The sequence below is a fragment of the Coregonus clupeaformis genome, chromosome 20 (assembly GCF_020615455.1).
Source record: "Coregonus clupeaformis isolate EN_2021a chromosome 20, ASM2061545v1, whole genome shotgun sequence".
In the NCBI taxonomy this organism is placed as follows: domain Eukaryota; kingdom Metazoa; phylum Chordata; class Actinopteri; order Salmoniformes; family Salmonidae; genus Coregonus; species Coregonus clupeaformis.
The window spans coordinates 613,856-627,070 of NC_059211.1; the positions used below are offsets into that span (position 1 = coordinate 613,856).

General features: G+C 44.7%; 1 protein-coding gene across 2 annotated transcripts in view; it reads right to left on the reverse strand.

The window, feature by feature from the left end:
- The window catches only part of slc2a15b (solute carrier family 2 member 15b), a 47,511-nt gene that overhangs the window by 18,989 nt on the left and 15,307 nt on the right, over positions 1-13,215 (reverse strand). For both annotated transcript variants that reach the window (XM_041838869.2, XM_045205761.1), the window contains exons 3-4: positions 2,829-2,989; positions 220-344 (exon numbers count right to left, since the gene is read on the reverse strand). In XM_041838869.2, the coding sequence (XP_041694803.2) occupies positions 220-344; positions 2,829-2,989 (286 nt within the window). The remainder of the gene's footprint in view (positions 1-219; positions 345-2,828; positions 2,990-13,215) is intronic.

The following is a 13,215-nucleotide window of genomic DNA, read 5'->3' on the forward strand; positions in this document are numbered from 1 at the left end:
TGTAATCGCTGCCAAAGGTGCTTCAACAAAGTACTGAGTAAATGGTCAGAATACTTATGTAAATGTATTATTTCATTTTTTGATAAATTAGCACACATTTCTAAAAACCTGTTTTTGCTTTTTCCTTATGATTACCCCCTCAAATAGTGTTTCCTAATCCTTACTTCATTTGTTAAGGACGGTAGGACATAATGGCATTATTCTCTGTTACTGCATTACCTGAGTGTACCCCTGTGATGAAGCGTCCAACAATGATCATCTCTGGAGAGCCGAAGGTCCTGCTGAAGCCCATGAAGGCTCCAGCTATGAACACCAGACATGTGATTCTCACCAGGGTCCCTTTCCTGTAGACAGCAGAACAATCAGCCTGAGAAACCTTCTACCATTCTTAACCTCTTAAGGATCGAACCCTTTTTTTCCATTTTCGCCTAAAATGCATCATGTTATGGGTATGCTTGTCACTGGCAGGGACTGGGGAGTTTGTGAGGATCAAAATAAATATGAAAGGAGCAAAGCCCACGTAAAAGGTTTGAGGAACACCCACCTCAGTCTTCTGAATACCTGACCCTGGGATAGAGTTTTATTTTTCAGCAAGACAATTACACAGATTTTTATGACAAAGACACACCAGAATGACTTTCCAAGAGGTGTTAAGTGTTCCTGAGTGGTCTAGTTTCAGTCCTGACTTAAATGTGCTTGAAAATCAGAGACAAGGTTTGAATATTGCTGGCCATCAGTGATTCCCAACCAAATTTAATGAGCTTGAGCAAGTTTGACAAAAACAATGAATATACAGTATGTTGCCCTAAGACTTGTGCAAAGTTGGTATAATCTTATTCAAAATGATCCACAGCTGTAATGGCTGCCAAATGTGCTTCCACCAAGTATTAACTCAGGGGGGTGGAGACATCCAATTATTATATATATTTTTTTATTATACTTTTTTATTGATTTGGAAAATGTTCTATAACTTTCTTTCTCTTTGAAAATGTGGAGTAGGATGTGTAGATCTGTAGGAAAACATATATAATTTAGTCCATTTTTAGATTTCATTTTAAGGCAGCAAAATTGGAAAAACGTTCAAGGTGGTGTAGACTTTTTATAGGCACTGCATGTCAATTAAGTTATGTCATTGACGTTATGTCAATGGCGTATGTCAATGGCGTTACAGTGGGGAAAAAAAGTATTTAGTCAGCCACCAATTGTGCAAGTTCTCCCACTTAAAAAGATGAGAGAGGCCTGTAATTTTCATCATAGGTACACGTCAACTATGACAGACAAAATGAGAATTTTTTTTCCAGAAAATCACATTGTAGGATTTTTAATGAATTTATTTGCAAATTATGGTGGAAAATAAGTATTTGGTCAATAACAAAAGTTTCTCAATACTTTGTTATATACCCTTTGTTGGCAATGACACAGGTCAAACGTTTTCTGTAAGTTTTCACAAGGTTTTCACACACTGTTGCTGGTATTTTGGCCCATTCCTCCATGCAGATCTCCTCTAGAGCAGTGATGTTTTGGGGCTGTCGCTGGGCAACACGGACATTCAACTCCCTCCAAAGATTTTCTATGGGGTTGAGATCTGGAGACTGGCTAGGCCACTCCAGGACCTTGAAATGCTTCTTACGAAGCCACTCCTTCGTTGCCCGTGCGGTGTGTTTGAGATCATTGTCATGCTGAAAGACCCAGCCACGTTTAATCTTCAATGCCCTTGCTGATGGAAGGAGGTTTTCACTCAAAATCTCACGATACATGGCCCCATTCATTCTTTCCTTTACACGGATCAGTCGTCCTGGTCCCTTTGCAGAAAAACAGCCCCAAAGCATGATGTTTACACCCACATGCTTCACAGTAGGTATGGTGTTCTTTGGATGCAACTCAGCATTCTTTGTCCTCCAAACACGACGAGTTGAGTTTTTACCAAAAAGTTATATTTTGGTTTCATCTGACCATATGACATTCTCCCAATCCTCTTCTGGATCATCAAAATGCACTCTAGCAAACTTCAGACGGGCCTGGACATGTACTGGCTTAAGCAGGGGGACACGTCTGGCACTGCAGGATTTGAGTCCCTGGCGGCGTAGTGTGTTACTGATGGTAGGCTTTGTTACTTTGGTCCCAGCTCTCTGCAGGTCATTCACTAGGTCCCCCCGTGTGGTTCTGGGATTTTTGCTCACCGTTCTTGTGATCATTTTGACCCCACGGGGTGAGATCTTGCGTGGAGCCCCAGATCGAGGGAGATTATCAGTGGTCTTGTATGTCTTCCATTTCCTAATAATTGCTCCCACAGTTGATTTCTTCAAACCAAGCTGCTTACCTATTGCAGATTCAGTCTTCCCAGCCTGGTGCAGGTCTACAATTTTGTTTCTGGTGTCCTTTGACAGCTCTTTGATCTTGGCCATATTGGAGTTTGGAGTGTGACTGTTTGAGGTTGTGGACAGGTGTCTTTTATACTGATAACAAGTTCAAACAGGTGCCATTAATACAGGTAACGAGTGGAGGACAGAGGAGCCTCTTAAATAAGAAGTTACAGGTCTGTGAGAGCCAGAAATCTTGCTTGTTTGTAGGTGACCAAATACTTATTTTCCACCATAATTTGCAAATAAATTCATTAAAAATCCTACAATGTGATTTTCTGGGGGGGGGGGGGTTTCTCAATTTGTCTGTCATAGTTGACGTGTACCTATGATGAAAATTACAGGCCTCTCTCATCTTTTTAAGTGGGAGAACTTGCACAATTGGTGGCTGACTAAATACTTTTTTTTCCCCACTGTATGTCAATTATGGTTGGAGGGGCAAGCCTAAGACTTGGGGTTAAGTCTTACCTTCCAAATCTGGTGACTAGTATGCCCACCATGAGGCTGCCCACCATACCCCCGATGGCAAACACAGACACGGTGAGGGAGTAGAACAACGTAAGCTTCTTGTCGTCCAGACCCGTCCCATTCCTCGCTACCATCGTCTGGTTATAGAATGCCTTGATGTACTGGGAGAAGAGGAAGAGAGGGAGGAACATACCGTAGATACCATGTCAAGTTAGAAGCAATTGCTAGAAGCAGACACCTTTATTTAACCAGGTAAGCCAGTTGAGAACAAGTTCTCATTTACAACTGCGACCTAGCCAAGATAAAGCAAAGCAGTGCGATAAAAACAACAACACAGAGTTACATATGGGGTAAACAAAACATAAAGTCAAAAATACAAAGAGAAAATATATATACAGTGTGTGCGAATGTAGTAAGTTATGGAGGTAAGGCAATAAATAGGCCATAGTGCAAAATAGTTACAATTTCGTATTAAGACTGGAATGATAGATGTGCAAAAGATGATGTGTAAATAGAGATACTGGGGTGCAAATTAGCAAAATAAATAACAATATGGGGATGAGGTAGTTGGGTGGGCTAATTTCAGAATGGCTGTGTACAGGTGCAGTGATCGATAAGCTGCTCTGACAACTGACGCTTAAAGTTAGTGAGGGAGATAAGAGTCTCCAGCTTCAGAGATTTTTGCAGTTCGTTCCAGTCATTGGCAGCAGAGAACTGGAAGGAATGGTGGCCAAAGAAGGAGTTGGCTTTGGGGATGACCAGTGAGATATACAGTGGGGAAAAAAAGTATTTAGTCAGCCATCAATTGTGCAAGTTCTCCCACTTAAAAAGATGAGAGAGGCCTGTAATTTTCATCATAGGTACACGTCAACTATGACAGACAAAATGAGAAAAAAAAATCAAGAAAATCACATTGTAGGATTTTTAATGAATTTATTTGCAAAGTATGGTGGAAAATAAGTATTTGGTCAATAACAAAAGTTTCTCAATACTTTGTTATATACCCTTTGTTGGCAATGACACATGTCAAACGTTTTCTGTAAGTCTTCACAAGGTTTTCACACACTGTTGCTGGTATTTTGGCCCATTCCTTCATGCAGATCTCCTCTAGACCAGTGATGTTTTGGGGCTGTCGCTGGGCAACACGGACTTTCAACTCCCTCAAAGATTTTCTATGGGGTTGAGACCTGGAGACTGGCTAGGCCACTCCAGGACCTTGAAATGCTTCTTACGAAGCCACTCCTTCGTTGCCCGGGTGGTGTGTTTGGGATCATTGTCATGCTGAAAGACCCAGCCACGTTTCATCTTCAATGCCCTTGCTGTTGGAAGGAGGTTTTCACTCAAAATCTCACGATACATGGCCCCATTCATTCTTTCCTTTACACGGATCAGTCGTCCTGGTCCCTTTGCAGAAAAACAGCCCCAAAGCATGATGTTTCCACCCCCATGCTTCACAGTAGGTATGGTGTTCTTTGGATGCAACACAGCATTCTTTGTCCTCCAAACACAACGAGTTTAGTTTTTACCAAAAAGTTATATTTTGGTTTCATCTGACCATATGACATTCTCCCAATCCTCTTCTGGATCATCCAAATGCACTCTAGCAAACTTCAGACGGGCCTGGACATGTACTGGCTTAAGCAGGGGGACACGTCTGGCACTGCAGGATTTGAGTCCCTGGCGGCGTAGTGTGTTACTGATGGTAGGCTTTGTTACTTTGGTCCCAGCTCTCTGCAGGTCATTCACTAGGTCCCCCCGTGTGGTTCTGGGATTTTGCTCACCGTTCTTGTGATCATTTTGACCCCACGGGGTGAGATCTTGCATGGAGCCCCAGATCGAGGGAGATTATCAGTGGTCTTGTATGTCTTCCATTTCCTAATAATTGCTCCCACAGTTGATTTCTTCAAACCAAGCTGCTTACCTATTGCAGATTCAGTCTTCCCAGCCTGGTGCAGGTCTACAATTTTGTTTCTGGTGTCCTTTGACAGCTCTTTGGTCTTGGCCATAGTGGAGTTTGGAGGGTGACTGTTTGAGGTTGTGGACAGGTGTCTTTTATACTGATAACAAGTTCAAACAGGTGCCATTAATACAGGTAACGAGTGGAGGACAGAGGAGCCTCTTAAAGAAGAAGTTACAGGTCTGTGAGAGCCAGAAATCTTGCTTGTTTGTAGGTGACCAAATACTTATTTTCCACCATAATTTGCAAATAAATTCATAAAAAATCCTACAATGTGATTTCCTGGAGAAAAAAAATCTCAATTTGTCTGTCATAGTTGACGTGTACCTATGATGAAAATTACAGGCCTCTCTCATCTTTTTAAGTGGGAGAACTTGCACAATTGGTGGCTGACTAAATACTTTTTTTCCCCACTGTACCTGCTGGAGCACAGACTACGGGTGGGTGTTGCTATGGTGACCAGTGAGCTAAGGTAAGACGGGGATTTGCCTAGCAGTGATTTATAAATGACCTGGAGCCAGTGGGTTTGGCGACGAATATGTAGTGAGGGCCAGCCAACAAGAGCGTACAGGTCACAATGGTGGGTAGTATATGGGGCTTTGGTGACTAAACGGATGGCACTGTGATAGACTACATCCAATTAGCTGAGTAGAGTGTTGGAGGCTATTTTGTAAATGACATCGCCGAAGTCAAGGATCGGTAGGATAGTCAGTTTTACGAGGGCAGCATGAGTGAAGGAGGCTTTGTTGCGAAATAGGAAGCCGATTCTAGATCTAACTTTTGATTGGAGATGCTTAATGTGAGTCTGGAAGGAGAGTTTACAGTCTAACCAGACACCTAGGTATTTGTAGTTGTCCACATACTCTAGGTCAGACCCGCCGAGAGTAGTGATTCTAGTCGGGTGGGCGGGTGCAAGCAGCGTTCGGTTGAAGAGCATGCATTTCGTTTTACTAGTGTTTAAGAGCAGTTGGAGGCTACGGAAGGAGTGTTGTATGGCGTTGAACTCGTTTGGAGATTTGTTAACACGGTGTCCAATAAAGGGCCAGATGTATACAAAATGATGTCGTCCGCATAGAGGTGGATCCGAGCTTCACCAGCAGCAAGAGCAACATCATTGATATACACAGAGAATAGAGTCGGCCCGAGAATTGAACCCTGTGGCACCCCCATAGAGACTGCCAGAGGTCCAGACAACAGGCCCTCCGATTTGACACATTCAACTCTATCTGAGAAGTAGTTGGTGAACCAGGCGAGGCAGTCATTAGAGAAACCAAGGCTATTTAGTCTGCCAATAAGAATGCGGTGGTTGACAGAGTCGAAAGCCTTGGCCAGGTCGATGAAGACGGCTGCGCAGTACTGTCTTTTATCGATCACGGTTATAATATCGTTTAGGACCTTGAGCGTGGCTGAGGTGCAACCATGACCAGCTCGGAAACCGGATTGCATAGCGGAGAAGGTACAGTGGGATTCGAAATGGTCGGTGATCTGTTTGTTAACTTGGCTTTCAAATACTTTCAAAAGGCAGGGCAGGATGGATATAGGTCTGTAACAGTTTGGATCTAGAGTGTCACCCCCTTTGAAGAGGGGGATGACCGCGGCAGCTTTCCAATCTCTGGGGATCTCAGACGTTACGAAAGAGAGGTTGAACAGGCTAGAAATAGGGGTTGCGACAATTTCGGCGGCTAATTTTAGAAAGAAAGGGTCCAGTTTGTCTAGCCCAGCTGATTTGTAGGGGTCCAGATTTTGCAGCTCTTTCAGAACATCAGCTGTCTGAATTTGTGTGAAGGAGAAGCGGGGGGGGCATGGGCATGTTGCAGCGGAGGTTGAAGAGCTGGTGGCCGGGGTAGTGGTAGCCAGGTGGAAAGCATGGCCAGCCGTAGGCAAAATGCTTGTTGAAATTCTCGATTATTGTAGATTTATCGGTGGTGACAGTGTTCCCTAGCCTCACTGCAGTGGGCAGTTGGGAAGAGATGCTCTTATTTTCCATGGACTTTACAGTGTCCCATAACGTTTTGGAGTTTGTGCTACAGGATGCAAATTTCTGTTTGAAAAAGCTAGCCTTTGCTTTCCTAACTGATTGTGTATATTGGTTCCTGACTTCCCTGAAAAGTTGCATATCGTGGGGGCTGTTCGATGCTAATGTAGTATGCCACAGGATGTTTTTGTGCTGGTCAAGGGCAGTCAAGTCTGAGGAGAACCAGGGGCTATATCTGTTCTTAGTTCTGAATTTTTTGAATGGGGCATGCTTATTTAAGATTGAGAGGAAAACACTTTTAAAAGAACAACCAGGCATCCTCTACTGACGGAATGAGGTCAATATCCATCCAGGATACCCGTGCCAGGTCTATTAGAAAGGCCTGCTCGCTAAAGTGTTTTAGGGAGCGTTTGACAGTGATGAGGGGTGGTAATTTGACCGCGGACCCATTACGGACGCAGGCCATTAACGCAAACCATTACCTGGTTGTTGAGCTGCTCTATGTACTGAGGGAGGCAAGGAAAATGAGAAGGGGTTGAATGTTGATAAGGAAGTCATTTCAAGGCAATAGAGACTAGAAGCGATGGGATCAACAGGCAATACCCAAGCCTTTATTTTCAAACTATTTACGTGTGTGTCTTTAGGCACCATTACATTTGTCTGTAGCGATAGGCGCTACCATTCTCCCGGTGGGTTTTTCGGATCATCACATAACCATGGCTCGGCTGTCTATTTCACCAGGGCCTCGGCAGGCATCCTATTGGAAGTTTAATGTAAAGCTCTTACAAGATGCCACTTTTTGCTCAGGTTTCCAGACTTTTTGGGAAAGGTGGGGCGGGTGAAGAGAGGAGTATGAGTCTCTGAGTCAATGGTGGAATGTGGGAAAAGTCCAAATTTGGCTTTTCTGCCAACAGTATACAGCTCTCTCATCCTAGGATAGGAGAGTATTGGGGGACCTCGAACGTAGTATTAGTGAGATGGAGGTAGAGCTGGTGGGGCAAGGCAATGTAGGCCTCCAGGCTAATCTATCTGAACTACGTAGGGACCTGGGCAGTTTTTTCCAGGTTAAAGCAAAGGGAGCACTTGTAAGAGCTAGGTTCTCCATGCTCAAGGAGATGGATGCTCCCAGCTCCTCCTTCTTTGGTTTGGAAAGACAGAGCGGTGAAGCCAAGGGTATGCATTGTCTACGGCTTTCGGATGGGCGGGTGACCTCTGTGGTGGGGGAGATGCGGGAGCGGACTGTGGAGTTTTATACTGAATTGTATAAGGCAGAACTGTGTGATCCTATGTGTGCTCAGGTTTTGTTTGCCGAACTCCCTAAGCTCTCTCTGGTACAAAGGGATGAAATGAACATTCCCCTGTTGTCCCATGAACTGGCAGAGGCCGTAACCCAGATGTCCCCCGGCCGTGCACCGGGGGTCGATGGGACTCCCAGTGGAGTTTTATAAAAAATTCTGGGGAATAATTGGACTGGACTTCTTTTGCGTGTTGCGTGAATGCGTTGGGGTAGGAGAGTTGCCGATGAGCTGCCGGCGGGGGGCTCTGACTCTCCTGCCCAAAAAAGGGGACTTGTGTGAACTTAAGAACTGGAGGCTTGTGGCATTGCTCTGTGCGGACTACAAGATATTTGCCAAGGTCCTCGCTAATCTGGACTCTATAGTACAAAGGTTTTTGGCCTATGTGAAGATGTTGTATGCTGGGGCATCATGTATGGTTAAGGTGGGAGGGGGGCTCAGTAGGCCAGTCTGGGTGAGGCGGGGCATTAGACAAGGATGCCCTCTATCAGGGCAGTTATATACACTAGCCATTGAGCCTTTTTTGGGCCTGCTACACAGGAGACTGCAGGGAGTGTGCTGGACAGGCATAGCAGTGTCAGCGTATGCAGATGACGTTTCTTTGATGGTCAGGGATGGTCAGGATATGCAGGCACTAGAGAATAGTCTGAAATGTAAGGTGTACGAGGGAGCTTCGTCAGCTAAGGTAAACTGGGGAAAGAGCAAAGCTCTGTTATGTGGGGCATGGGGAGATAGGGCCCCTCCTCTGCTTCCAGAGGGGTTGCAGTGGGGTTGTGAAGGGCTTAAAATATTGGGGGTGTACATGGGCTCGGAGAGATGGGTCAGGAAGAACTGGGAGGGGCTGTCACAGGCAGTGGTGTCAAGACTGGCCAGGTGGAGGTGGCTCCTGTCCCAAGTGTCATATAGAGGGAGGGTGCTGATAATCAACAACCTGGTGGCATCTTCCCTGTTGCATTAACTGGCTGTCCTCAACCCCCCCGCCGGTCTGCTCGCAGACCTGCAACGCAAGCTGGTGGATTTTTTCTGGTCGGGCCATCACTGGCTGAGGGCGGCAGTGTTGTATATGTCCGTAAATGAAGGAGGACAGGGCCTGGTGGAACTGGAGAGCAGGGTGGCTGCATTCCGACTAAAGGCAGCACAGAGACTACTGATGTCGGATGGAGGGAGTCAGCATGCGCGCTGCTGAGGAGAGCTGGCGGATTAGGGTTGGACCGGCAGCTATTCCTCATGAGGCTGGAGGGGCTGAGTACAGCAGGACTCTCTGATTTTTACTCTGCGGTGCTGAGGGCCTGGCAGCTACTAAGGCCCACACGAGAAGGGGGTGTGGAGCCTGGGCTGTGGGTGTGGGAGGAGCCTATCTTCCACAACCCAGTCATCCTTTTGAGATCGGTTCTGTCAGCCACCCTGAAGAGGCGACTGATGGCAGCGGGATTACTAAGGCTGGGTGACCTGCGACTGCTGGGAGAGGATGGATGGAAAACCCCAGAAGTCCTAGCAAAACAAACAGGACTAACATCTCTTAGGCTGCTGGAGAGATTCCTGGGGGAAGTCCAGGAGGCACTGTCTGAGCCTGTAAGGGGGGTGTTTGAGCAGCCAAGGGGGGAGGGGCCACCAATGTTTCTGCCACTGCACGTGACGGCAGAGACTGGGGACTGGCAAGAGGGTCTGGAGGACTTGTTAGATTTTAACACTCCGAGCCTGGGGGAGTTTGAGGGGGTGGGAGGTAAAGCCCTCTCCAACCTCTGTATTAAGGTAAGGAACATTAGGAGCCTAACAGGAGTGAAGGCACATCAGTGGCAGGGGGCATGTGGGGCGGAGAGTATGGTGGGTTTTAGATGGAGGGGGCTCTACAAACTCCCAGTACCAAAGAGGTCAGGGGACCTCCAGTGGAGGGTTTGACATGGAGCCCTGGCCACTAACAGCTGGTTAGCACGGGTTGAACCGGGAGTCAGACAGAGGTGTCCTTTCTGTGTCATGAGTGAAACTGTGATTCATGTGTTTTCTGTGTGCGCCAGGTTAATGACATTAATGTCTCAGTTGGAATGTCTGTGTGAGAGGTTGGGGGTGGGTTTTACTGTCGGGATGTTTATAATGGGGTACAGGTATTCAAATAAGGAAAAGGAAAAATGTGTGTTGTTGAATTTTCTGTTTGCTCAGTCAAAGTTAGCTATTTGGATAACAAGGAGGAACAGGGTCAAAGGTGGAGGGATAACAGACCCTTTACTATTATTTAATGGGATGGTCTCTGCGCGCCTTAGGGTGGAATTTGAGTTTTATAAAATGATAAAAAGTGTGGAGATGTTTCAAGAGATATGGTGTGTTTGGGGGGGCTGTCTGTATAGCCGGGGAAGATGGTCTGGATATACGGTTGTAGAGGTGGTGAGGTTTGGGTTATTGTGATGTGTGGTGTTGTTTTTGTATCGTGGGGTAGAGGAAAAGGTGAGTATGCAGTACAGGGGATATTGGTCATTTGTTTATTTTATTTTAGGGGGTGGGGTGAGGTTTTAATGAAATGAGGATGTACCATTAAAGAAAGACCAAAAGTCTCAGTCTCAGTCTCTCTCTCTCTCCCTCTCTCTCTCATGACTTTATTGTCTCTGAATAAGCATGGTGATACTTCTATGTAATCAATTAATCTTCTCTCTGCCTCTCCCTAGCCTGAGCTGAAACAGAACAGCAGAATACAACTCTCTCAGTGAAGAGACAGACCTGGGTTCAAATACTATTGGAAATCATTTCAAACACGTAAGGGGGCTTGATTGAGCTTGACTGGCACAATGGAACCAATAGAATAGTTGCAAAAGTGCTAAACTCACTCATCTGACAATCCGGGTAGACTAAAACAAATGGGCAAAGTATTTGAACGATTTCAAATAGTATTTGAACCCAGGTCTGTGAATAGACACTAGTCTCATGACAACCCATTTGGCAGGAATGAGGGTCATTGATGGTCACTGTTTGTGAAGTGTTTCTGCTTGTTTTCCAGATGTGAAACACTAGGTTGTGTTTTGGAGCCGTGCAAATGTCTAACTATACTGTATGTCCACTGGGGAATTTGGAGCAAGGACAATAAAAGGAGGGAACCAACAATTGGAGCAAGGGATTGTGTGACAGGGATGTAGTCGATAAACATTCCTAAAATGGTTCTAAGAAAAGGGCGTGGACAGATTTGACAGTGGGATTAAAAAATGAAAAACATTGTAATATCCATCATTAAAGAAAACAACCCTGTCATCATCATCCCCATCCTAATAATCTTCATTACCATCATCAACAACAACTACAACAACAACCACAAGGACAGTAACAACAGGTATCCATGAGACAGGGAGGTGGTAGCATTTCCACTTATCTTACCAGTATCTGTGGGTTAGAGATGTCGACACTCAGGAAGCTCTGATTCAAACTCCCATTAGACAGCTCTGCAAGCGACCTGTGGTGGGTAGCCTAGCAGTTAGAGCGTTGGGCCCAGTAACCAAAACGTTGCTGATTCTAATACCTGAGCCGACAAGGTGGAAATCTGTCGATGTGCCCTTAAGCAAGGCACTTAACCCTAATTTGCTCCAGGGGCACTGCACTGCTATGGCTGACCCTGTAAAAACTACAAAAATTCACTGGACCTATCCAGTGTGTGACAATAAAATATAACGTTCTTTTAAATTTTTTTTATTTATTTATATAATGTAAATATACGTTTGTTACTCACCAAATATAGAGTTTCGCTGAGCAACTATCTTCATTTCCTACCATTACAGACGGTGTGTACTTCCAAAAAAAGGTGTAAATAAAAATTTACAGGCAACCGGATTTATTTATTTATTCGGCACCTCCAATGTAAATCACTCATTACCGCGATGCACAAGTCAGAAGAGTACAACAGCTGAATACATTGGAGGTGGCGAAGATTTAGCTTGTAGATTTTTATTGAGACCTTTTTTGGAAGTACCTACCGGCCGTAACGGGAGTAAATTAAAATAGTTGCTCAGCGAAAGACCATATTTGGTAACGAACGTATTTTGACATTATAACGCTTGCAGAGCTGTGTAATGGGAGTTAGAGAATAGACACGTCATACTCATTATCGACATCTCTAACCCAGAGACGCTGGAGCAGGGCTGATTCAACTTCAGATACCAATATCAATAATCGCTGTGGAAATGTGCGATTATATTGTCTATGGAAGTATTCGTCAATTACCATTATGTATTATGTTTTTATGACACCATAAATCAATTTAGCTTATGAGATCCCTATCCAAGTCTAAGACTTGCAACGTAAACCGTTCACATTGTGGAAATAACACAGTCTAATGTGAGGCTGCCTGACCATGGCTGACTGAATTGACACAGTTCACACTGAACCAGTTCAACCATCCAGGTCACAACAAATCTACCACAACCAGGAAATCAGGCAACAAGACTCATGACTCGGCTCACGGGTGAAGTTTCCCCTGGGTACAAATCTAGGATAAGCTTCCCCTCCCATAATGTTAACGTTAACCATTAGTGGGTAAAATGGATACCTGACCCAAGATCAGCGTCTAGGTGCAATTTCACCCTACACTCATGACTCTAGATGGGAGGAGAGTAGTAACACGGCGTGAAAAGAATGCTCATGGTGGTAAACCTATACAATACATATGGAGTCTTAGTTTGTGTAGCTTCTATGTTATATTCCACTAACTACAGTACATACTGCATGTACTTATACAAATAATAGGTCCGGTCATGGAGTGTGTATATTCATAATAGGTCTGTGCATCTTGACTGTATGTATCTCATTAAAAATGTATATTTCCCTGTTCAAAACCATTTCAGTCGTGGTGAAAAGTTTTGAGAATGACACAAGTATTGGTCTTCACAAAGTTTGCTGCTTCAGTGTTTTTAGATATTTTTGTTGTCAGGTGTTACTATGGTATTTTGAAGTATAATTACAAGCATTCCATAAGTGTCAAAGGCTTTTACTGACAATTACATTAAGTTTATGCAAAGAGTCAATATTTGCAGTGTTGACCCTTCTTTTTCAAGACCTCTGCAATCCGCCCTGGCATGCTGTCAATTAACTTCTGGGCCACATCCTGACTGATGGCAGCCCATTCTTGCATAATCAATGCTTGGAGTTTGTCAGAATTTGTAGGTTTTTGTTTGTCCACCCGCCTCT